This window comes from Pithys albifrons, chromosome 10 (genome assembly GCF_047495875.1).
Source record: "Pithys albifrons albifrons isolate INPA30051 chromosome 10, PitAlb_v1, whole genome shotgun sequence".
Classification (NCBI taxonomy): domain Eukaryota; kingdom Metazoa; phylum Chordata; class Aves; order Passeriformes; family Thamnophilidae; genus Pithys; species Pithys albifrons.
The window spans coordinates 24,825,448-24,852,159 of NC_092467.1; the positions used below are offsets into that span (position 1 = coordinate 24,825,448).

The 26,712-nt window shown below is 40.4% G+C and overlaps 1 protein-coding gene across 9 annotated transcripts; it reads right to left on the reverse strand.

Moving 5' to 3' along the window:
* Positions 1-2,803: 2,803 nt before the first annotated feature.
* MKNK1 (MAPK interacting serine/threonine kinase 1) lies at positions 2,804-26,321 on the reverse strand. Of its 9 annotated transcripts, none has more exons than XM_071564866.1 (14): positions 26,244-26,315; positions 25,346-25,437; positions 22,283-22,388; positions 18,914-19,164; positions 17,945-18,042; positions 16,413-16,492; positions 14,910-14,983; positions 11,690-11,794; positions 8,711-8,766; positions 8,053-8,148; positions 6,926-7,120; positions 6,185-6,349; positions 5,507-5,550; positions 2,804-4,640 (listed from the first exon to the last, which is right to left on the reverse strand). In XM_071564866.1, exons 4-14 carry the CDS (start codon positions 19,026-19,028, stop codon positions 4,412-4,414), a joined length of 1,257 nt encoding a protein of 418 aa, XP_071420967.1. In that variant the 5' UTR covers positions 19,029-19,164; positions 22,283-22,388; positions 25,346-25,437; positions 26,244-26,315; the 3' UTR covers positions 2,804-4,411. The 9 variants fall into 9 exon arrangements, with proteins under 9 accessions (XP_071420967.1, XP_071420966.1, XP_071420969.1 ...); XM_071564865.1 differs by having other exon boundaries at positions 25,346-25,779; positions 26,244-26,313; XM_071564868.1 differs by having other exon boundaries at positions 25,346-25,410; positions 26,244-26,312.
* Positions 26,322-26,712: the final 391 nt, after the last annotated feature.

The following is a 26,712-nucleotide window of genomic DNA, read 5'->3' on the forward strand; positions in this document are numbered from 1 at the left end:
CCAGATTTGCAACAGCTATTTTTGCAAAATTGCCAGTGAAATGCCACAATAATTTTTACAACTCTTTTGTTGTTTTTTTTTCCCAGAGAAGTGCCTTTCTGTGCTTGGACCATTTTAAATGTGCTGATGGAATCTGGCAGGGGTAACCAAACACACACATTACATGGAAGACAGAACGAAAGAAGGAAGAAAGGGTATAAGCAAATATTTTTCAGGAGTGTCAGGCCTTTTGGTTACTATGGCAGTATGTTTCCATGGAAGCCAAATTTGAAGCCTGTTGCTGCCACTGAAGTGGCCCAAAGAAAATTATTAGTTTTGAAAATTAACAAAGCTACCTTGAAAGTCAGCCCACCCACAGCCCCTCAAGAAAACAAAGGCATCTTTGCATCCCTGATAAAGGATTCAATAAACACTTGGAGAAGGGAAGAGAGAGCAGAAAAGAATACCACTCAATGAAAAACAGGAGCTTCCTTTTATGCAACCAACAATGCAGAAACCGTGCTGGTAAGCACAAGGCTGAATGCACTTCATGAAATATTGCACATAAAGGTCAGCAAAATCCTACAGAGCATTCTGTGTCACTGGCTCCCAAGGGAACAGAATTGGGGTGCCTTGAGATCAGAGCTGCTTGGTTGCCATCTGTTTGAAATTATCTCCACCTTAATCATGCTGATGGTTCTCCCTTGATTTTTTTTTCAGAAGCCACAGAGCCCACATAAGTTCGCCTGGACCTGAAAAACATATGGCAGAGATTCAGCCCTTTCCAAAGGGGAGGCATTGGGATTCAGCAATGAAGCAGTTGTGTTTCCACAGGCTGCCAAACAAGAGACATGCAGGCAACACAAGCAAAACCAGCACTACATCAAAAGGAGAGATCACAGTCTCTGATTTGGTGACTTTCCACCTAGAATCAAGTGCCTCTTCCCTACTGACATGAAAAAAGCATCACGAAGGCCTTCTAGATTAGGCCTTCTGGGGATAACACACCTGAGGAAAGCTGAACTCTAACTGGAAGGCAAAGATCAGAGAGAAGGAGGCACCTGTAGGACCATCAGCTGAATCTGACTTCTCATTTTTTAGGCAAAGAAAGATCTAAGACCTGCATCACTGAAAACATCACTCTTGTACCACTGCTATAGGGTCTTCTGTACTACCTCTCGCCCAAGAGGAAGGAGAAGCAAATTGTTTTAAAGCATGCTTCAAACAAAAGCATTTGATGTAAATGTGGCAGATTTCCTTTGAAAGAAAGGCAAGTACAAATTAAGGACCTGCCACCTGGTTTGAGATTCCTGCTCTATTCAGATTTCACTCAAGGCATGAGCTACGCAGAGCACTGGCGAGGGCTGCCTCCCACCTCTCCGGCAAAACTACCTTTCCCACCCAAACTCCATTATAAACTCTCAGTCAAAGACCTTCAAAGAAACTAAAAATTTACTCTGCAAGAGGCAGTCAAAACTAGACTACACGTGAGATCAGAACAATTGGCTTAAGTCAATGCCTCTTCCCTGTTTAAGGTGGTTTTCTCAATTCCCAGTGTTGCACAGCTCTGGCAACTACTGCTACCCTCTACTTGCCTCCCTCTGTGCCAGAGGTTTTTGTGCTGCAGAAGTAAATGCATGCCCAGATTTTAGATCTTCAGTGAAAAGCTTCAAATCCTGAGCTGATGAGTTTGCAAGGTTGTACCAATGGGGAGCAAAGATGCTTTAACACAAGTCACATGTGGAGGTGGCTACTGGCAGCTGAGAGCAGCACAAGAGGCAGATGTGGCCCTGAGCCCTCAGCTGAAAGGCTTTTCAGAACCATCAGGCAAAATTTAACCATTTAGTGTGAGTCCTGCTGGACACCTTGTTTCACACCATTTCTCAAAATCCTTTGCACTGCACCCATCTAACAGCTGCAGTGCTTTCATGCAGGAAGAGGATGCAAGCCCAGAGCACTTTCTCTCCTAGACCGCCTCTCCCCTAGACAAAGCTGATGGCCTGAACTACGATTTTCTTTGGACATTTCACACTCTCCTTCCACAATCCCTTTTGTAGAAAACAAATCTGGGTAGCATTCCAGCTTCCTCACTGTGCAGGACACATACATTGGATTCACTTTGTATAGTCGACCGGAGAAAGACACAGAGAGAGAGAGAGAGAAAGAGAGAGAGAGAGAGAGGACTGACTATCCAGACCAATAGCCCACCTAAGAAGAGAGGAACAGCACTTTGGTCTTTGCTCCCTAACTAGCTCCCTGGGGCTACTTCTACCACCAGTAAGAGGCAGCAGGCACAGAGCAGAGTCTGCAAAGGAACACTTATCAATGCTTGAATAAATCCATGAGACTCTGAGATCTCTTGGCAAGCAACACCGTTAACATCCCCTTTTCATGCTTCCATGCTAATGCTGCTGCTGCTGAGACTTCTGGAGTCTCAAAGGCTTCAGGGCTCCATCCAAGAGTGCTTCTGCATCCTACCACTGCTCTTGGCCACGTTTCACGATTTTTCCTTCATGCACAAATCAAAGGGAAGAACATGATAACAGTGCAGATAAGTTCCTGAACTCACTCACCCTGTTAACATATCTATTATGAAGGTAAAAGGATCATGGGTTCCCTTTCAGCCCCCTCCATGCAGTCATAGTTTCATTTTACCTCAAAAAATCTGAGACCACAGACTGATAAATCAATAGAAGAGGGAGGTATGCTAAGTCTTCAGAGACTTAAATTGCCTTAAATGCAGTGTGACACAGAAGTAATTCTCTATTTTTCTGTGGCACCAAAAATCATGAGGAAAAAAACACACAGAACTGCCAAATGGGTTAAATACGGAACTTAAAGCATTTTAATAAAAAAGCAAAATACATTTAATAATTTGTTGACTGGCACAATGTATAAAAACTTTTAAATAACAACTTTAATATTAGTCAAAAAATACAGCGTGTTGTATAAAAATAGCCATATGCACACTGATAAAAGATAACGTAAAACCACTCTGAATAGGTCATGCAAAGACATTCAGCTTTGACCTTTCAATTTTCAGGTGCTTCTTGCAACTGCTACTTTATTCCTTCTCATTCGGATTGTGAAGTTTTTGTGCTGGCGCCTGGGGGCATCCTCCTTCCCTTTCTGCACACAAAGCCCTGGCAAAGGGTTTGAGAAAGGGCTGGCAAGTTAAGGTGCATCATGCTGGGCATCTTAGTGGCCCAGTTTTCACAGCTTATGTTACAGAAAGTGCTCAACATCCATGTGCCTCTCCATGGACACCTCCCCTTGGTCATTCAAAATCTTCAGCTTTTCAGCCAGAACCCTTCCAAATTGTTCCTGAGTCCTGGTGCACTGCAATAGTAAAACTAGGAGCAAAAATCTAGACACAGCCTGAGAACACTGCAGGAGGCAGAATACAATGGCTGTAGAACCGTTTTTGTACAGATGTACCTCTGTATTTGGCATTTCTAAATTATTCACACACCAAAATTCATCGAAGTCTGTCCATTCACATCAGGAAGCCCAGGTAGGACAAACAAAGGGCCACAGAGAAATACAAGTTTACAGAAAGGCATAACTGAGGATAGCATTAATATAATAAAACTCCACATTAATATTAAAAAATCCCATCTAATAGTAAATATAAACTGTTACATAAACAGTCCGTTACACTGTAGTTACCAGATTTAAGAATGTAAATGTTTGAAGGGGAAATAATGAACATTAAACCCCCCAAAATGGAAAAAGATGGTATGAAGTACATTCTAGTTAAGAGCAAAGAGATGTCAGATAAAAACCCACCCTCCTAGTTTTACCCCACATGCTGACACACAAACTATCAACAACATAAAAAGCTACCCAAACCTCTTCATCTCTAGAAGCCTGAGTGATTCTTGAACCTTTACAGTATTATCCTCATTCAATTTAAGTCAAATGAAGGTTAATGGAGACAGAGATCCACCCAGCCATCATCTCCATTTCCTGAGTTTACAGAAAGCGAAGGGCACTGTTGGTTGAAAACAGTTCCTGCTGCTGACAGGAAGAGCAGCACTTTCATGCTGTGCCATCAAGGAGAGCAGCCATTGGCAGGGAGAGGCTTGATACTCTCCTAGGCAAAACGGGTTTTTTTCCTGATATTTTCAATTTTGCATTTTAAAGTGTGCTGTTCTAAGAAGAAAATGAGGAAAACTTGGTGATTTATCACCTCAGATAATACAGCAGCAAACCCATCTTCTGCAGTTTAAAAAGATCAGTTAAATTATCTTAATGCAGTAAATCTGACAGGCAAAAAACATTCCCATAAAAATCTGTCCCCTTAAAGTTACAAGTCACATCACAAGAGTGAGCTTCTAATCAAAGTGTCAGAAGCAGAGAAGCTTTTACCAGCCCTGGATATCCAAATAAGAACACAGACTGATCTTGCCATCCACAGCAGGAAAGAAGTTTAAAAGGCTTTGTGAGGAACTGGCTGAAAGTCACTGGTTTTGGTGGCGTGTGTCATTGCCCTGCGCTTGGCAAGGCGGGACTTGGAAGGAGGGGAAAGTTTCATGGAGCACACGGCATGGGCAATGCTGTCCTGCTCCGCACTGAGCTCGCTCTCATGCTGAGACAGCTGGCGGTTCAGGGCTATGGCCTCTGCAGCAAAGAGGGTCAGGTCTTTTGTGCTACTGTTCCTGTCAAGGGAAAAAGAAGAAGTTACGACACAGACCCAAGTCACTTCACATGGTTACTCTCACATCAGAAGAGCAATCCTATTGAAACATCAGTACAGCACGCAAAGTGGCCAGTAAATATCTGCATCTATCCTCACTGAGAGGAACAGCAATACATGAAAAATACTCTGGGATTTTGGAAACAAACACAGTTCTAGTCCTCCTTCTGCCAAAGACTTCCAATGTAAACCCACGAAGACACTTGAGATGTCGTGCCTAATTTCTACATGTTATCAAGGATGGGCATATGAGGCAATACTGCTGTATTGCTTCTGGCTTGAGGAAATACATTCCTGATGGGAAGAACCACCTGGAACTGCAAATGGAAGACATGGAAATAGAAACAGAGATGTGTGACTCAGGCTCCCTGGAATACAGAATCTGTCATCAAATCACTTCAAATGAGGCTTGACCTGTGCACAGTTAAATGTATACTGTGATTACCACCAAGTACAACAAAAGTCAGATCAGAGTCTCTGTTTATGATGATTATTCACCCATCAGAAAGTAGTCTCTTTGGGTAACACACACCTCTATGCCCTTTTCTCCCCTTCCTGGGCAGCAAACTGCCAGAACCATCATTATTTCCTGTCTAAGATTAACACTGCACTGCAGGAATCCCCTCCACAAACATGCAGGATTGGATAATAAAGAAAATTCAGAGCTGTAATATTTCTGATGTTCTTAACAAAATTACTGGTGCACATTAGGAAGTTCCATTCTCAACCAGGGATGTTATCCCCTGATTTGTCAACTTTTTTCTCTCACCCATTTTTTCAGTAATTCTTCTTGGCCAAGTTTACAGATATTTAGAAAAAGAATCTCACCTTTGAAGAACTTGAGGGGTAGGCAATCCCCTTTCAGGAGCCTGCTAGAAGAAGCAGTTAAGAAAAGTTACTTACATATTAGCAGATAGGAAGCAAGCTTTCCCAAGAGAGTTACAAAAACCAGGTGACTCCCCCAAATCTTTAAAACCAACAGATACTGCATATAAACTAATTCACTGTGGGTTTGCAAATCACTGTTTATAAAACATATTTCATAATCTGTCTCCCCTCACCAGAAGATTTTCCAGCTTGCTGGTATAAGACTACAGCTTTGGAAGCTCTCCAGAGGATCTATTCCTTCTTTTCCTGAACTGGGAACTGAAGCAAAAGAGGACATTGCTGTTCTTTTAAAACCGTATCTACCAGCATTCTCATTACTATACTAAAGAGTAACACAATAATTTGTGTACTGCAGTGCTTGGTATTCACAAGAAAGCCACTTAAAATGCTCAAAGTAATAATTAAAAAAAAAACAAAACAAACACTTAAAGGCTGACAGATTCATCCAAGTACTTACCAAACAGAAAAAATAAAGCTGTTGTGTATCATTTAATTAATCAAGATACAAGCACTAAAACCACAATGGATCTACTAGAAGTTCAGAGACAGAGAACAGCTTGTTTGGCACTTTGGAAGAAGAATAACCCTTAAAATAATTTTATAAAGGTGAATACGTACTCCTTGAACCCATGAATGTTGCAAAACTTGAGCAGCACTAAGTCGTTCTTTGGCATCACAAACCAGCAGCTTTGAGATGAGATCTTTGGCCTCAGAGGATATATGCGACCAGTCCTTGTCAGGAAATTCATATTTGCCTTCCTGGATGCTCTCAAAGAGCTTGTTCTAGTAACAGAAATTGTTTTTTAATTGAAATACAATGCAACCAGAAGACTTCTCAGTTGGAGGGTGAAAACTGAAACCATCCAGTCTCCTTATGGAGTCAATGGAAAAGGACAGGCAGCTCCATGGACAGGATAAATTGTTTGCTGAAAATGCTTTCCCCCTCTGATCCCCCTCATAAGAGGGCAGCTGAAGTACTCAGTTTTTAGAAATAAATTCAGGCCCTGGATAGTGACTCTCCTGAAGCTCAACTTTCATCTGAGGAATTCTGGTGACTACCATAAACCAGATCAAGAATTACAGAACACAGGAGGATTGCAAGGTTGGGGAAAGGATGAGGAGAAGCTCTGAGATCTCACCACAGGAGGAAAGAGAGGCAGCTGCCCAACCTTACTTTGGAAAGTGACATCGCTCAGCTTCTATATTACCACCCTCACATCTCAGTGGCAGATCATCCTCCCAGATAATCACCTGGGTCACAGACACAGCTCTCCAGTGCTCACATTATGGCAAGTCTTACACCCTAAGCTCAAGGATGAACTACACTCTCCCCATCTGCCCAGGACATGCACATTTCACCTGGCAAACTCGGCAGACTTCTCCTCTGTCCCAGCCACAGTCCGTGCCGCAGTTGCCCACAAAAGGGGGGTAACCACTGAGCATGATGTACAGGATCACTCCCAGGCTCCACAGATCACACCGCTTGTCATAGAACGTGGCCTCCTCCATGAAGACTTCAACCACTTCGGGTGCCATGTATTCTGCAGACCCACACTAGGAAACCAAGCAAGTTTTACAAGGGAGGGTCACATCAAAACAAGACTCAAGTTTAACATTCTTTGTTCCAACTGGACTAAAAACAGAATCAAGTATCAGGGACTACTGAAGTTTACTACTGGGCTTTCACTGCCAGTCTCATTTTGTTTAGCAAAGTCCCAGCTGGTGTATTCCTGCCAAAGAGTTGCCAGGAGCTTTGAAACATTTTGTGAGCACAGGAAAAAATTAACACATTTCAGGTATAAGGAGTACAGAGACCTAACAGAAGGCAAAGGAGTTCTGATTGTTCTTTAGCAGGATCATAAGCTGTTCCATATGGCTAGGATCCTTTAATACAAAATCAAAATATTAATTTACATCTTTCAGGTTTTAAATCTTCTCCATTAGTTATCTGACTTTTCAGAAAGTAAACACTTGTATCATGGGTGCTGATTTCTGTAAGACTCCTGAACACCGTCAATTTTTCTTTCACAGTAATGAGAAAGCATAGGACTGTAGTTTTCCAAACTAAAGTGTATTATAAAGCCACTCACTGATTATAGAGCTTACGTTCCCTGTAGCTCCTGGGTCTTAGCTAAAGAACCCAAATATAGGGAAATAAACACAAAACTCTTTCCATAAGCACACAAAAAGTGTGAATGAAAAGCTTCCTCATCTGATTGTGTAAGGGATGAGCGGGACCAATGAGTCACCTGTTGGCCAACATGACAATTAATATGAGTTCCTATGCTTCTGTGTATTTGTTCTATGACTGGGAAAGCAAGACAGTATCATACATACACTCACTGGAAATGAACTATCTACCACTTGGTGTAGTGGCAGTGAGCCCTTTGGAAGCTCTGCTCTGGAGATAAGAAAAATTGGTTTATGGTAGAACCAAAAAAAAAAAAAAGAAGAAGAAAAGCACAAAGACACAACAGGTCTCTCACCGGCGTTGTTAATTCAGGGGTAGTTATTGGAGTACATGCACTGTTCAGCTTCACCCCACTACCAAGATCAAAGTCACATATTTTTACTGGTGATATCTAAAAACAAAGACATAACAGTAAGATGTCAAGAAGACTGGGATTAATGCAATATATATGAATATCACACACATGAAGTGGAAAATCCCAGGACAGAATATAAGTACCTAGTGAAACCCAGCCTCTTACAGGTATCTTTCACTCTTTGCGTTCATCTCTTTTGCCCGCCCTGCCAGCATCTGATCCTGTTACATTATTTCCTTATTTGGTTAGGCAAGTGCCAGTACACACCAGGACACTTTGGGAACTAGTCACACCATGTGACCAGCCGGCCTGTAAACATTACTTGTCCTTTTGGGTACTGGCTCAGAACAGAAGAGGTGCTAGGCTGTAATTGCCATGCCCTCTCTAAAAGCCAGTTGGCTTTTTAACACTTAGCCAAATATACACATTTTCACAGGTCAAAGAAGAATTTAGCGTCTTTTAAGTTTCAGTTCCATCAAATTTAGTTGAAGTTCACTAATGGGTTCAAAAGTTTTCAAGAAGAGAAAAGACACAAGGACTTTTTTGGAAACCAAGTTAAAAAAATACAGTTCAGAAGGTTAAGAGACCAGAGCAGCACCTTTTCTGGAGACTCACAAAGGATGTTTTCAGGCTTCAGGTCCCTGTGAGCAATACCTAAACAGAGGGTACAAATATTCATTAGAGAAGGTGCTCTCCTGCTTTATTTCTCACAACTTCTCTTTATTAGAAAGTGGCCTGGGAAATATTCTAGGTCTGAGCATGCTACACACACCTGCCCCTCTTAAATATAATAATTTAACTGCATCTGTTCCAAGTCACTGTTGCATCCTACTATACCTTTATCATCCTTAACTGCACGTGAGAACCTGCTAACATCAGAATGTTTTGACTTAGCCCAAATTAATTATGTTAATTAAAACCAGATTATTAAAATTAGTAACCTGTAGGAAAGTTTACTTGTTTACCCAATTTCAAAATATTTTTGTGCCTTTTACATTAAGGTCCTTTTTTTCCAGATGGATCAACTGGTGGTGTACTGAATTCCTACCAGCAGAGATAATACTTGAGACATTCTCCCCCCAAAAATCCTCCTGAGTTCCCAGATGAAAATATCCCTTTGAGGTATATACTCATTGCTGAAGCAAAAGAAAAATTAAAGGTTCAGTTGGAGATGCAGAAGAAAAGCTAAAGGAAAACAATCAAAGGCCTCCTTCATTCAACTGCTATCAGAATCTGCAAACCTAACAAGGAAGCACAAAGTTATCCATGTAATTCACATGCAAAGGTGGATCTGCGTTGTTAATGCAGTTCGTCAAATGCCTAAACACACAATTTCTGGAAGTTCCCCATTTAATATGGTCAAACTCAACTGAAAGGTAGAAAATGAGAGGCAAAAAAATCAAATCAAATGAGCAACTTGGCTGTAATTTAACTGCACTCTATCTTTGATTTAAAAAATTACACTCCAAGCACACCTGATTATTATTTCAGAGTAAGAGAAAGAAAATGCCACCAAACTCTAGGTAAAAGAGTTTTTAATGTCTTTTCTTCAGCACACTCCACAAGACATGACTTCAAATATAACGTATCAGCATACCAGTGATCTAAAGGAATTGCAGCATTCATAGTGATGCAGCTCACATTGCTTTGGCACAAAAGATGGCATAATGAATCCATCGAGATGGCCTGTGCTGACATTGACAGCAACAAGGCTGACAAAACTGCTAACAGTTGTCTTGGCTTGCAGTGGGAATGCCAAAAACATAGTTTTGTATTATTGTTTGAATTCAAATGTCTGATTATGTAACATTTTATTTTGCATTTGCACACAGTGCTGAGAAAACAACTGCCTTCAAACTCTCCTTTGGTGGATTATTAGCAATAAAGCACACACATCCCAAGTGGGTGTAAGGCAGTATTATCATCCAGCTGAGTTTTAAACTACTCCTGGCAAAAGAATTAGTTGTCCTTACTCAAGTTTTTTTTTAAAGCATTTAGCTATAGTGCTTCACCATTAAGCTCTGCAATAAAACTGCTTTAATTTCCTGTTTACTTTAGTGTTCTGTATGCTACTTACTAATTATTTTAATGTCACACGGAAGAACCATAACAAGAACAATAAAATGAAAGGGATGTTGCTATAGACAATTCTGCAAGCCATGTCCCCACTGTTCCACATCACAGCAAACAACAAGAAAGCAGATTGCTCTACAGCCATTTTAATGAATCACTCTCCTCTTGTTTGGGGAAAGGGGAATTAAAACTAAAACCTGAGCGAGACCTGCAGAAAGTTATTAGCTGAGTAGATATTAAACTTCCTTGAACAGGGTACCCTGACTTCCAGCTGTTAAGAAACCCTAAGACATTACATAAGAATTTCTCTATAGGTCCAGCCTAAGTTTCATGTTGCTTATCTGCCCCATATCTCAAAGTCAAAATCTTCTAAACAGACATATTGAAAGAGTACTTTCTTCAAAGGTTTAAAAGTTATATAGATAGGCTAATGAAGATTATCAAAAATTGTAACACAAACTAAGTTTAACTCCACGTTCAAACTAACTTCTCCTAATAGTCACAACATGTGATAAGATCCACTACACTTTTCTTTTTAAGAGGTTCAACCTGTTGAGGTACCAATGCTGTGAGTCCAACTTAGCATTAAAGCAGTCCCATAACGTACAAGCACAGACTAAAACTGAACATTCATGGAACTAAACAACTTAGGCAGCAAATGTAGATCTGCTGAGCTCTACCTGTCTAATCAGAATGGCAAACTATAGGAAGAGAAAAAAGGTATCAAAATAAATAACCAAGAAACATAGCCAACAATTACTTGCCATTCTATTCAGAGGTGGTCACTGTAACATCAACTGAAGCTGCAAGGCCAAATAATCGTGACATAGGAAAGACATCAAAGGGGTTCATCACACTGAACAGAAACAAACTCTGGGGTAACCATATTGCACAGAATTTTGAAATGAAACACAAGTACTCCAAAAGTAGAAAAAACAGCAGGAAAACACTTTAACATTAAAAACCTTCTACAAAGAGAACTGCTCTTAAATCTAAGCAATTCCACATGAAATGAGGACACCTTCAAACAAGGACTATGGTTCACTGTAGGTCTCTCAATTTAACAGTAGGGGCGTCTAAATGTGGACACCAAAAGCTACTACAAACAAGTGGGTCTTGTAAACAGCAGAAGTTCTGAATAAATACACCAAAGTCTCTCTGTAGACCTGAAAGAGGAGGGAATCAAAAAGAGTATTAGCTTTCTTTTCAGCAACCTTTACATGGTGGCTTAGGTAACAAGAACAAGCAAAGAGCCTCAACCCTAATGTTAATTCTCCCTAGACACTGATTTAACTTTTCTTCTTGAAAAAGTTATACCATCCTAACACAGCCGATTACTTAAAATACCACATTATGAAAATAATATTATAGAGGAAAACAGCTTAAGTCATCTGGCACTGCTGTAAACAGAAGTGCTAGCAAAGGCTGACTACTTGTAGATAAGTGTCCTTCATAACCTAAGTGTACAATATCAACTAGTAAAGATGGAGCTGTCTTCTCTTACCTTTTGTATGAAGAAAATCCAGAGCAGAGGCAATGTCTCTCACTACTTTGCTGGCTTCTCGCTCATTGAAGTGCTTCCTCTTCTGTATATGGGCCAGAATTGAACCTGTCAGAGCAGCAGGTGAAAGGGAAAACCTTGGTATGAATCCTAAACTAGCTGCAAGTAGCATGGATCCATAACCTAATTTCTTATATTTTGTAACAGCCAGCCTTTCACAGCAGGCAACTCCTGTGAACCAAATAGGGGAATGACTAAGATAAAAAAGGTTCAACTGAGCAGCTTCAACACTTAAGTGTGCCAAGACATAATTTTGAAACAGTGTGGCTCTCTGGTTTAAGCACAGCATGAGAGGCAATCATTTTTACTGCCTCAGCAAATGACTGGTCTGTTTTCCACACTCTGTGACAGTAAAGACTTACTGATAGTACTAGTAAAACACAACCATCAGCTAAGGAGGTACATAAGTACTTTAGCAAAACCCAACCTATCCCAGGTCACAGGTGGCCATGCTCAAACAAACTGTCCTGGTTTTGTATAATGTCACATGGAAACCCTGCACTGAAAGTCAACTACACACATTTTGTGCCTCAACACCACCATGGTAAAAAGATATTTCACCTTGAAATACACATTAAACTTCCCACTGACATCAAGGCAAGGCTCATACACTGACTTAAGGGAAAATTTGCCCAGGGATTTGACAAAAAACGTTTCTAACTGGAGCAGACTAAAGGGCTGGTAGCTTGCAGGTAGAGCCCCATTGGTAACCCTTTAAAAAAGAATAAAAGGAGGTTTGTTTCCTTGTATTCCTTAAGTGAATTCAATCAATCTTCTCAAAAGATTAAAAATGTCTTTAAAAAACTAATTACATATAGTCCACAGGGATCCAAGACCCTTAAATAACCTTACTACTCCCTTCCATTTTCTCACTCAGAGAGGTATATTGGTAAAAGCAAGCAGGCAGAGAAATTCAAGAAGTAAATGCCATTTGTTATTAGCCCCAGTACACTAAACATTTTCTATCTCAGGTAATTTCATTTTTGTTTTTCAGTTCTAGATGTGGAAGAAAATCTTCCATTGGGTAATTCCTATTCTTATACTATCAATGCTGCTGCCACTCCTCCATAGCAAAGATTCGGAAAAGAAGCAGGAAAGACAGCCAAAAAGAAGAGAGATGGACAAAAGACTCCTCAAATATGCACAGACATGCTGTGTCAGATAGGTGGAGGAAGGCCACTTTAGACCTGGTTATTAGACTTCAAATACAAAAAGCTTCCCTTTGTAAAAAAACCCCCCACTTTCTACTTTGCTACAGTTTTCTTAAAGGTAGAGAGTTCAAAGGGTTTTCCTGGTATAGTCGTCCTTTGAATCTTTAGAAAGCAGTTCTTCAATGTGTCCAACCCTGTGGAAAACACCCCACACTTTGCGGGAAATAACACTGAGCCTCCTGAAGCGCTCATTTTGCTTGGCAGATTTATTTCAAATTACTTTTGTGAATAGAGCTGATGTTCAAACTCTCAGATAAGAATTATATCTATATCAATGAAAACATATTCTACTGACTTTGTATTCAGCCCACGTAGGGAATTCTCACAAAGGAAAAATAGCAGAGTACTCCTGCCACAGTTGTTCCCACCTCTCCAGTATTCAGGGAGAACACCATGTAGCACCTCCCAAAATGCATTTTAGAGGGGGAAAAAAAGGAAGGGAAGACTCTTAAGTCATGCAAGTTCAGTATAATCAACTGGATTTGACCTCTTTCCATTATAAAATGCTGTCAGACAAGAATATTAAAGGGATTCTGCATATCACAGAGAACTGAACACAGACAAAACTGGAGCAGATCTCCTTCAGTTACCACAGCTACAGGAAGACAAAGTTGAAAATGTAAAACCCAAATCATGCTCCAACACTGTAAGTAACACCAGTCTCCTAGACTGGAGTTACTAAAGTAAGGCTTGCATTGAAGATTAATGTTCTCATTCTTGCTTGCCATGCACTCACATCAGAATCTGTAGTGCATCAGAAGCTGATCTGACACCTAACTCCCTTTTTTGCTTTTTTTGTCAAACTCACATAGCTAACACTTCAAATTCTGATGTTTTTTTCTAAGAGAAAACTAGCCTCAGCCCCAGTTGACTACTATAAAAACAGTAGCTAAGAGAAGGAGGGAGTAGCATTATTATCCTCCCAGCAGTTGTGCAGGTACACTGACAACCACAGTCTTACAGCCCAAGAGACGGTTAACTAATGGAAGAATGTGGAGATGAGAAAATAAACAAATGCAGATTCATCTCAATCAAGCCCTAATATAGCTAATTTGTCAGAGAAGTCTGTGCATTAACACCAAGTTTTAAAGGAAACTGCAATGAAAAGATGCAGTAATTTTGAGAGAAGGTAAACAAAATGTTTTATTTAAGAAAAACACTCATCTGTCTCTTTTAAAACCAGTTCTGTATCTATGCAGAAAGTGTTTGCATTTCTTGCAGAGGTAGTTTAGCACTGAACACCTTCACCAGAGATAACAGATAATGTTCTCTGGACAGAAGTGCACTCCTTCAGAAGCTCAGTTTTGCTTTGAAGGGTTGGCCATGCTTAACAATGGTTTTGCACAGCCATGCAATTAGTGGGCACTGTAATTATACTCAATGCAGACAAATGTGAGAAAGCCTATGCAGTGCTTGGTGCAGCTTTCTCATTCCCCGGTTAAGTGCTGGAGCTCAGTGACCACTCATGCTCAGGTGATAAGCCCTCAAACAGCCCACAAGCACAACTGCTTCACAATTACAGCAACCCCAGGGAGGAGCAAGATGATTTTCCTAATAGTGCTCCATGAGTTTCAGGAAATGAAATCAATCCTAAATCAAGAGAAAATGCTACGGAATATATAGACGCTGTACTAGGATTATGCATAATACCTGACATACTGTGTGTCTCCCATTGCCTGAAAGTACTGAGACCTACTAACTATATTTCAAACCTTCCACTTTATAGAGCTGACATTTCCATCACTTAACTACAGAAAAGGATTGCAAATGCATGACTAGACTCATCAATATTCAAGAGTAACAATACTTCAAGCTTTGTATAGTATTTCCTCTATTTCGTGTCTTGAAATTCTCAAGCATTTAAAATAAGCTCTTCACTTGCTACTCTAAAACACTGAAATAAACAGGACCAAAACGATTCAATGAACAAAGGCACAGTTTCAGCACAGTACCTCCTCGCAGCTTCTCAAAGACAAGGTAGTATCTTGTGTCATCTTCAAAAAATTCTATTAACTCCAAAATGTTCCTTTAAAAAAAAAGAAACGGGGGAAAAAATAAAAAGGGAAAGAGAAGAAATAAGCACTGAGCATACACACAGCAATAAATTTCAGCATGGATAATTAGGAAGTGCCAAAATTAACAAAAAACAAAAGTTCTAGTTAAACAAGTTGCTTTAGTTGCCCATGGCATTAACACCAAATTTCCAACTCACACTGAAATTTAAGTGCAGGAAACAGGCCAAAAACCGAAATCAAACAGGATTGTGAGATTCTACCGCTTCTCAATTGACAGAAAGATAACTGGTAATACATTGTATTTAATAATTTAAAACATTGCATTTGTGCCGAAGGCAGGAATGAAATAATTAAATTGGCTTTCTTTCTCTCTGGAAATCACAAAGCAAAACGCACAAGCCTCAAAGGAGACAGGCATCTGTCAACAGGATATTAAATCTAGTGCCTTAGTTACTGTTTTTAGACTCACTCCTGTTTACCTCATATAAAGTCTTTCCAGCAGAAAATCCCCAAGTTGCGCTGAGAATGTCAAACATGTAAGTCACAGTTTTCTACACTTAATAGTACATATAAAACCCAAATTCTGCAGGCTTGAGTTTTTAAGCAGTTACATACTGGATGACCATATGCTCTTAACCTCACAAGAGAACAGACATAATCTACTCCTCTGTGGCACAACATAAACCCATGAGTTTGGTAAACAAGTTTGTGTTTTTAAATTGTTTCTATATGCTATATTACAAATTTGTTTAAAAAGTCTCAACTAAGCTGCACAATTGTAATATACATAACGGCTGTTGTATATATTTTAGATGAACAGAGACACCTAGAAGTAGCTTCAGAATTGGCTTAAGCTCTTCACAGAGCTCACAGAGCATGCTGCCAATGCCTGCATAGCTTTTCCTCTCCTTCAGACATGAGTAGTAACTTTAAAGTTGCTTCATCCTGTGGCTACATGAAGTCAGCACACATTAAAATGAGAACTAAATTAGCTTTTGGCTGATCTCAGAATTCCACTGCAAAAGCAGAAAGGCTGACACAACGAGAAGGATAAACCACACATTAGAGAAAGGAATGGCAAAACTTCCTTTCAAAAGCAGCTGGTATCAGGTCAGCTTTTCGTGATGGTGAAATTACAGGGGATAGTTAAAATGGTAATTCCTCATTTGGAGAAAAGCCATTCATCACTGAAGCACATCTAGGCTACACTGACCTGGCTGCTAAGTTTGTTATATAACTTTTAATCTGTAAATGGTTGCCCTAAATTTCACAGGTAAGAGAAGGGGAAATTCTTATTTTCATTAGGTCAAGTCTAAATTTCAACTGGCTTTAAGGAGACCACCACAAAGCTTCTAACCTTGTCACACGTAACAGACTTAAAAATTTGAAAAAAAAAAAAAAATTAAGATACTTTAAATAAAAAAAGACAAGACTACTCACTTGTTACCCTGACACTGGTACAGCGTTTCTATTTCACGAAAAACCCGACTCCGACTATGCCCAGCATTTTTTTCAATGATCTGTGAAAAGAGTTAAGAACTCATATTTGGAAAATGACTGCAGGAACTATGCACGTAGCTTTGGAATTGGACAACTGCTCCAAGGTTTGAACCTCAGGCATGCCCACCAGAGATACACACTCCACCCTTGTTTGTTTAATTTCTCAACTCGCATTTATTTACAGAGTCAGCAGTGTCAGCAGAGCTCTAGAAGGCATTGGAAGGACAAGAGAAATTAGGACAGGAAGAGAAGAAAGGAACTAAATCCACATGTTACACAGTCACTGACCAGTTACCACAAGCTTTTTCTTGCATCATTTTAACTCTGCAATGTGCAGAACAGGATATCCTTTTGAGTTCTAATAAAGATAGATTTGAGTCACATCAGACACTGAGCACTCAAAAAAGAAGGGATTTGTCATTATAAGCATTTAAGTAAAAAGTACCGAATTCACCACAAAATGAGAGTTTGGTTCATAGTGCAAAATTTATGGAGATCCAGTAATATAACAACGTGTTAAAGAAAACATACATTCAGTCTTAGAGCCCTTCAGTAGTGCCATCAGAAGTCATGTTCCTGCACACAGTCCTCAGGCTGAAAAGGACAAGAACAAGGGCTTTCCACAGAGGCCAAGACTGAATGATTGCTATGAAAACATGACAAGTATGACCATCGTCTGCATCCAGTATTGGTTTCTCATTTTTACACCCTGGTGCAGAACAGGCAACCATTCACTGGTACCACATGGGACTTGGTATTTGATCACATCGAATTCATAATTCAGCAGTTTGTTTGCTTCAGACTTTCAACTTCAACAATTTTACAAAGTACAAAGAAAAGTATAGCATCTATATAACTGGACTGTTAAAGGGACTTAAAATTTTGTGCCTAGGGTTTTGAATAGAATCAAACATAAAGCTTCCCTATTGCTATTATTTGTGTTTGTAATAAAATGAGGGACTCAGGATAACCACAAATTTGTAAACAAGCCCCAATACTCAACATAATGATATTACAGAAGATTCACCTCTATCTGAAACTAAAAGGCAGCTTTACATGAAGTAGTGGCAGTAACTGATGCTCTCTGAACTCAGAGCAGCACCCAAAATCTTACATTATTTGGTAGGCCATCCTGTATACTGCCGCAGCCTCTTCTTTCATAAGAAAAGATAAAAATAGGACTACAACCAAATCAGGGCATGAGAGGAAAGCTTGCCCTGAGATGTCACCATCACACAGAGATTTACTCTCTGTGACTTCTATCTGTGGCTGATACAACAGTTCACTCTGGAGGCACAGTACTTAAGATGACAGGTTACCTCAACAGTTATAAAAACAGGCTCATTTCAAGCATCAAAAATTTACAAGAAGGTTTTGGTATTACTCACTCTATTACAGGTTTTCACCGAGTTACTGGGAGCGAGAAGACATGTTACAGACAGAAGTGATGCTGCTCTTAACTCGGTACTTACTTTGACTGCATATTCCTTCCCAGTTTGGAGGCTGACAGCACCCTGAACTTTAGCATATGCTCCCTCACCAAGCAGCTCAGCAGTCAGCTTGTACAAGTCTGCCAAAGAAAGCCAGCAGAAAGGACACATCAGTCAGAGCATTTCAGTGAATAATGTCAGGACAAGCTATTTATTTGATGAGCATCTCTCAGATTTATGTATTAAAGTAGATATTCCAGTCCTAACTGTGCTTCATTTTTCACTTCCCTCTTTAAAATTCCAGGAAAATTAAAAGTAAACTTCATTCAAGCATCAAAATGACAAGTCTGTTCATACAAGAAATGTTTTGTATCTCATCAATTGTTACGACCTCAGCCAACTTTCCTGTCTTTATGTAAAACTGGGATACGATTTTTTTCAGGTGGAAAACATTTCATTCCTTGATCATAAAAACGCCTATCATACAAAATCTATTTGCAGAGACAGTGTTTTAAGTATAACTGAAATTTGAACATTTAAACCTGTAAAACTTGAAGTTTAAACTTAAAGAACTGCTACCACCTTTATTTCCAATATACCTTACAATGCTACTTGCCCACTAGGAAGTTTTATAGTGGTCAGTTTTCTCTAACTGGACTCTGTCTTATCTACAATGCTTCAGATTATTTGTACTCAAGTATATTCAATCAAAACATTTTGACATCAGCACTGGTCCTACAAAAAAAAACCACAAACCACCCAAACAAAGAAAAAACCTCCAACAAACAAAACTACCCAAACCCCACACTAAAAGAAATTATGACTAAGACTCAGATTTCACCACCAAAAGGGGGAAAAAAGCAACTGATGACCAAAACATGAGGGATAAGGAAAAACAAAAGTGTCAATTTCTAATGTTTGCCAAAATGCAATGTTTAGCCAAGATAACTGGGAAAAATAGCAGAGGCAAAGCAGACCATTACAAATAAAAGCTCATAAATTGCCACCAACCTTCAAACTTTCCAGGTATGTGATCTGTGGCTCTGGTTCTTTTTTTCTTTTTCCTTTTCCCACTGTCTGCTATAGGGAGAGGCTGACTGCTGACCATCTCTGTGTGGCAGAACATAGAGGTGACTCTAACAATCAACTACTTTAGGAGAAAATGCACATGCTCTTGTGTGTTTATGTTCTTATCTATCCAAAAGTTTCTCTGCTTGTCTTCATCACAGGCTGCCACCTCTCCTCCAAATATCAGAGGAAACCTAAAAGACAATTTAGGTGCTAATTAATAGTTCTGGGGAGCTTTGATGAACTAATGTAAAAACAGGAGAAAACAACTATGCATCTATACTGAAACCTCCTCACACAGCACAGTAGGGCAAAACACAGGAATAACCTCATCAACAGGCACCATGAGCTACCCACAACAGAGCACACGCCCTGATATCAGACAGGATTCACAGCCCTCCCAAGGGCATTGTTCTCTGAGCTATTCTACTGTTTTACAAATAGATTTCTTTCAAATCAGCTTAAGAAAATGGGCCTTCAAAACAGCAGGAAGGTGTGAGGAAGTTTCAAACCACACAGAGAAACAACTGAACCACAGGAGTTAACAGGTCAGAGGAGCAATCTAGGTCAGTTTATGCTGCCAAATGGCCAGAAAGAAAACCATTTCTCACAGAACCATAATGTGCCTTTGTAAACTACGGATCGATCAGCAGATAATTTATGCTCCAAAGCAAGCAGCGTGTATGGCATTTAGACATTTTTTTTCTACATTACTAGCTGCAGATACTAAAAGAGCTTAGTCAGAGATAACAGTTCACTGATGGAAGGTAATATAGCAGAAAAAAATACCTGCATATTATCAAAGGCCTAAATAAAATCATTGCCATACACTTTGTTCAGCTAACCACTCTCTAAAAGGGTGAAATGATTCCACACTACTCTGACATGAGCACTTCACCATATCAGTCGCATCTCACCAAGCTGGCCCTAACAATTTTAAATCTCAGCTCTAAGTCTTGAAGGCAATAGCAAAGTGCTGCTAAGACATTTTACAGCCAGGAATATTCCTGAGTAAATTCACTATTAAAGATCTTGTACTACAGAAAAAACTAAATCCACAGAAATAGTGTAATTATGAGAACACCGGTAATGAAAGAAGAGCAAGTCCTAAAAACAAGAACAACAAAAAAAACTTCTGTCAATTCTCTTTTAAGAGATTGTGAATAGATGGTTTTCTGCCTTTCATTGTTTCTAAAGTTTCTGAAACTGCTTCATGGCAGAAAACATTACAGAACAATCTATCAATACATTAAATACTTTTTCTTTGCTCTATTGCATTTTTCTTGTAATATCTGTCAGTAATAGCTACTATGATTGTCACTTAGCACACACATGTCTGAAAATTGAAGACAAATGTATTTCAAAAGTCCTTTCTCCTTGACAATAGTAAAACCTCATTTTCAAGTGTTAGGCAGAATGTGTTCAGAAATCATTGTGATGGATGTCATATGTGACTTCTTAAATACAGTAATATAAAATCACGTTTTACCAACTTCTGAAGAAATATCTTCTTTTTAACTCAAACTGACACACATAGTTTCAAACTTTAACAGAAAGAAAAGGCTAGCCTTAAAGAGCTCTCCTCTTTTTCAATTCAGCCTGCATTAGAAGTTATTCAGAACTGTGACTGAAATGACACATGAAACTACTTAAGAGATAGGGCTGCTCTCCTTGAAGGAGCTGATAGATTTCCACAAGGTGTCAAACACGTCATTGGAATGACCTGGATTTCTCCAAGTCATACCTTGACAAGTTCTGTTTTATTTCAAGTATCACTGTTTCAGAGCTTGTAACAAACCAAAAATTAGCAAATAAACAGGATATGAATCCCGTATCTTAGAACAGCTGTCATATTTCTTCCCAACTGCCTCCTGCACTCTGCCAGTTGGCTTTGATATTTACAGTCAGCTATGTAATAGCTCACTACATTATTTCAATTCTCTTTAGTCTGACTCAATTCCTAAATTACAGAGAACTGCTTCCCTGAAACCAGGAAGTTCACTAGTCTTGTATACAGAAACCAAATTACTGGAAAAGTTGATGTTTTAACCTACAGTCTTGACCAAATTTGCTATCAAACTAAAACATGAAATGCTTTCTGTATTAGATTCTTATTACTGTTCTGGTCTGCTATTTCACATCATTGTGTAATTCACTTCTGCCAACATAGCTTTTCCTTTAAAGGTATCAGAGCTTCATTCTCATTGCCCACTTTGTTATAATGAACCAGTACTTAAGTAACAGCTGGTATTCCAAGAAAATGTCCTTAGCTCTGCCAAGTGTTTTTGAGATTTTTCCAAGCTTTCAAAGAAATGCTTTTTTCCTGTGATGGTATAACCAAAGAGTTTCTGGTGACCCTGAAAGGCAGTGTGCCTCAGCCATGCAAGCAAAGCTGAGGTGTTTTGCATACTGCAGGAGTACCTCTGGTGACAAGGACACTGTGGGCTCTGAAGCAGCTCACCCTGCCAGACAGAGAGCTCAGGGACTGGATGAACTGCTCTGGAGGGAAATGGCCCATGGACACGTCAGATCCAAGACTAATGTCTCACTGTTGTCATTTTAAGGTCATTTTACAATGTGGCCCAATGCACTGAACACTTGCTTCCACCAAACCAACTTGCCCACACACTTTGTAATCTATTCTGGATGTGTTGCAGGGAGGTGGGAGAAAAACACTACTTGGTGTTCAGAGAAGACTACCCAAACCTTTGATAAAGAGCATTTCTTACATCCCTCCTGACCATAACCATCAGGCTGTTCTCCAAGAACTACTGTCTGACTAGCAGTCTGACAGGAGTTGAAGAAAAAAAGGAACTGTTCAAATTCTGATCTCTTCTCCAGTCAGATTAGGATTATTGCTCACAGTGTAATGCAACCCAGTAAAATTCACACTGCAAGCAAAAAGAGAACAAGTTTCTATCTTAGCTGCAGTTTTGTCGAAGCCCTAAATTTCATCATCATCGTAATTGAGTGTTGAGGCAATATTTAACATACACATTATTCAGAGCCTGTGTGGGAGGGCAGTCACAGCCTTTCCATTTTTCTATAAAGAAAACTTGCAAACAAAGCCAAGAGAAGAAGAAAAAGAACAATTACCACAAGTTTCCCTTCATCCAGACCTTAAATCATCTTTCATCTTGCTTCCTAACATTCCAAATACACACAAGCCAAAATCCACTATCCAGAGATAACTTCCCTTTCATTCTAACCCAGTTCCCAAAGGAAGGAAGGGTATATTTGGAAAACAAGCATTTGTATATAGAAAGCACTTGAACACAGTACAGATGCCTTTTTCTATTAAGAAGAAGATACCTTGCTTGTGTGTCTGAATTCAATGGAAGAAAGCAGTTAAGCAGAGAGTCTGGGTATTACCACCTGCTTCAAAACTGGGTCTTGCTTGAGCCAGGTTATTCTGCACCTGAAAAGAAACACAATCATACTTCTATTCAGAAATCACATAAACTCCATTATATACATTCAGGTAGTGCTCTGAGTCTTAAGATACTGCAAGGGCCTGCTGAGCACACAGCAGGGGCACACCCCTGCATTAAAGACCTTATAACTCTAAAGTACAGAAAGCAAACTACAGTGCTATTTCCAGACCTCCAATTATTTCAACAGGAGACCCCCTCATTACAGTCTTGCAAAAGCAAAGAAGGTATTTGCCATGTTTACTAGTTCTTGCTGTTATACCATTGGAGAGCCATAACCAGTTTAGATATAAGTTACAGAATAATTATTTTAATGGATAAGAATTATCATATTCATAACCCAGATCAACACTCTGCCATGATAGAGCACCACGACTGCAATCATAACACCAAGAGAAAGCATATCTTGAAATTGGTCTTGAAGGCAACCAAACAGGGTCTAACAGATCAGGAGCATGAGAAAATTTTCCACAGCTGAAACCAAGTCCCTTGATTCCATATACATGACATATCTGTGACCCTCACATTTCAAATGTAAAATTGTGTGCTCAAAACTCAAATAAGTTAAGCCACTTTGAAATTTCAGACATTCAGAGTTTTGGACAAAGGAACAAAATGGAAACAGACTTCAGTCTGATTTTCCTCCCAACTCAGTGTCTCACACTGTTCTTGGACCCTCCCTTCTACAGGAATCAAAGTGTTGATGGAGATGTGGCTCATAATGAAATAGGACTCACTTAGGAGGTACTGAATCTACAAAAACCGGCCAGTTGCAGGAAGCTCAGAACAACCCAGGCTACCTTCTAAAGTAACTAGATAGTGATTCATTGTGCATGTAAATGTTACACATAAAGAGAGAGACAATTTGAGGAGGAAGAATGACCAATTACTCATGACAATCCTGTGACAAACCCAGAAACAGATTATTTTATAATCATTGTGTATTACATTAAGTATATTGATGTCAAATATAAGAAGTGAGTACTCTTATTTCACCTTTGCACTAGTTTGCCACAATTTGTTCTTAGCTATCAGAGTCACCGTCTCATCCCACCTACATTAAAACTTTTAGTTTCATTTAATCTGAATTCTTCATGAAGGGAGAGGAATTTAAAAACATTCCAGCATCTTCTCAATAATATACAGGAGTATTAACATTTCAAAACAAACACCTAAAAGTCCACAGGAAGCCCAAGCAATCTAATTTCACAGAAGAGCAAGTCTGAGAAAAATTATGGATTGAGGCTTATCACAGGCATTACTGTAACACTCCCACAGTGTAACAACTGACACCACCTTCCGAAATCCTGCATGCTGTAAAAAAGGTGACAGCAATCTTTTCATTACCTCAACACTTCTCTCTGTGATTCCACCTGTCACACTTTAAGAAGACCAGAATCACATTATCTGCCACTTACACAATTTGCAGAGTGACTTTTTGGTACTCTCAACTGGCCACTTCCCTTGCAAACAAAGTGTGGCATTTCTGAGGTTCTGTGTCAAACCCTTCAGCAAGGGGTGGACCTCACTTTGCCAGATAGCACATAAAGTCATTTCACAGGTTCCTTCCATCCCAATTTATTACTTCACCAGGATTACTACTGGGGAAGCCTGGAGAACCTTAATGGAGAGACAAGCACACAGCATCTCTATTCCTCTCCTCCTGGAGAAATAGCATATTTTAAACACATATGCTGTGCACATGAGATCTTCTCCTGAAGTCTGCCTATGTTTCCCCAGGCACACACACTTCTTTTTTTAATTATTAGTTAATATGGGAATAACAAAGGCAAACAAGGTAGATGTCCTGACCCAGCTAAAAAGGTAACAAGTAAGGGTAACAAATCAGAGTGAAGGTGGCTCAAAAACACACTGTAATCTTTTTAATTATTTGTTCAAGGACAACTTGCCTCCAAGGCACCACATGGATGAGAGGATTTAACAGGGTGTATTCCACAAGGCTATCTAACAAATTTGAGTGGTGAGCCTTGTCAGGAACATCATGGAATACACACTGGTTATTGCACTGAAGACCACATTCCCTCCTTCCACATCCAACAGTACAGTGAAACAGGGTATTTAATGCTACTGACCACTGGCCGACAGTTCATATTTAAGAGTTTCCATCACAGTAGGAGTTTGGTAGCAAAGTCATTTTAAACTCCATCACACACATATTCTAAAGGAGAAAACTCACAATAGTACTTTGACTCAACTACTTAAAGCTTCTCCAACTCCTAGAGCACTTTTAGATTAAGGAGATACACAATGGAAGTAAGTTCTGAGGGCCACTTACTAAACAGCAACCTACTTACTCTCTTCTATGCCTGATGACAACTCTCAAAAGACTCTCTCAATTAGCTCCTAAACCTCATTCAGCACCCTTGCTAGTCGAAACCAAAGAGAAAAACTTCTCAGAAGACAACTTTTAATTTCATACAGATACAAGATAAGCATTTCCTGCTCTTGCTCCACACCCCACAAACAATCACTCAGATAATCACACTTGTCACTGGTAGAAAAGCTACACAATATACATCCATATTAGCAAGCAGCCTTGTTTGAGAATTTAACGAAATGTTTTAAAAGTTTGAAGCAAGACTGATTTTTCTTCATTTGCCCTCCCTCCTCTGTACTTTCAGCTCTAAAATTAATAGTCATTAAACTCCACTACATTGTCACATTTGATGTGACATAAAATGTGTGCCAGTGTTTTACCATTTGTTGCCAGGAAGGTACTGGAAGGTGAGAGGAAATTCCTCAGAGCAGTAAATACCTTTTTTGAAAGCATTAGGAACTACAGATAGAGCATTCATACCATGAAATGATGTCATAGAATGATTTTGGTTGAAAAAGACCTTTGAGATCACCATCAAGAAACTTTCAAGTGTCCAAGGCACCCAAATCAATTACCTGGAAGGCTGCCAATACTAGAACCAAATACCTTTAGAGCTGCAGTGGAAGAGATTCGGCTCTGAAAGCATATTTTGCCTTGCTTCCATCTAGAACCTGGAAAGCATCAAGAAGAGCTCTGTTCTGGAGAACATTAAAAAAAAGTTATCAGAATATACACCGATTTTTCTAAGCTAATTGTGAGACAGAAAATCGCATGATAAGGAGGCTTTTAGAAGCAGTAGATTCACAAAAGGGAAAAAAAAAAAAAAGCAGTGTCTTATTTCTAAACAAACCTGACACTTCATGAACAAGTGCCAATGGTGACAGGGGAATGGGCTGATTTTTGCCTGTCACACGTACTGCTGATGCCACAGGCGAGCTGTCCCTAGGCCTGCCCCAGAAGGTCACCCTGGGCCGGCTCACACACACCACAAAGTACACGCCAGGCAGACTTTCTGTGTTTCCCGGGGTTCACGGGTCTCACTGTTTCATGACCGATGAAAAACACAAGAGTTAAAAAACTTCTTAAGGTGAACACATCAAGGAACACGTTCATTCAACTTGCCTGCTCTTTTCCCACTCCAGCAACGCCCCCAGGAGAAAGCAGCTGCTGCACTAGTGTTCAGACTTCATACTCTTTATTAAAAAACGCACTATGTAAGAAATACTGTAGTTTAAACCTTCGGGGACTAACTAACCAGCTCCAATTACTAGGAAACTCCCACGTCCCTCGGGGAGGGCCCCCAGACCCGAAGCTGCCGGCCGGGAGTGCTGAGGCATCTCACCGCCCTACAGCCGTCCCTACCCCGGCACTGCCCCGGCAGCCGCCGCTCCGCTCCCGGCCTCCGAGCGCTCATCCCTCCGCACGCTCGGAGGAGCCCGGCGGCTCCTGCGGGGATGGACCGATGGATCGCTCGCCTCCCGCACCTCCCCTGAGCCGCGCTCACCTCCGTGCCGGCCGCCGGTCCCTCGGCGGGGCAGGGCCGCCCGCCCCCGCTCTCTGTGAGCGTGAGAGGAGCGCCGAGAGCGCGCCTGCGCGCGGCACCGCCCCCCCAGCCCACCCCGGGAGCGCGCCCGGCCGCGGGCCCTGCCCGCTGTGCGCGTGCGCGCGAGGCGAGGCTGCGGCTCCGCTGAGGGGACGGGAGGGGACGGGACGGAACGCGACGGGGTTGGTTAATGGGGGACTCCAGGGACGAGCCGCCTCCGGCGGCTTGCAGTCTTCTTCCTCGCAGATGAGCCGTATCACAAAGTCAGTTTGGCTGAAAAAGACCTCTGAGGTCATCCAGTTCGACCTACGACCGATACCGCCATGTCAGCTACATGTCAGCACTCAGTGCCACGTCCAGTGTTTCCTTAAACATCTCCAGGGGTGGTGACTCCACCACCTCCCTGAGCAGCCCGTTCTAATGTCTAATC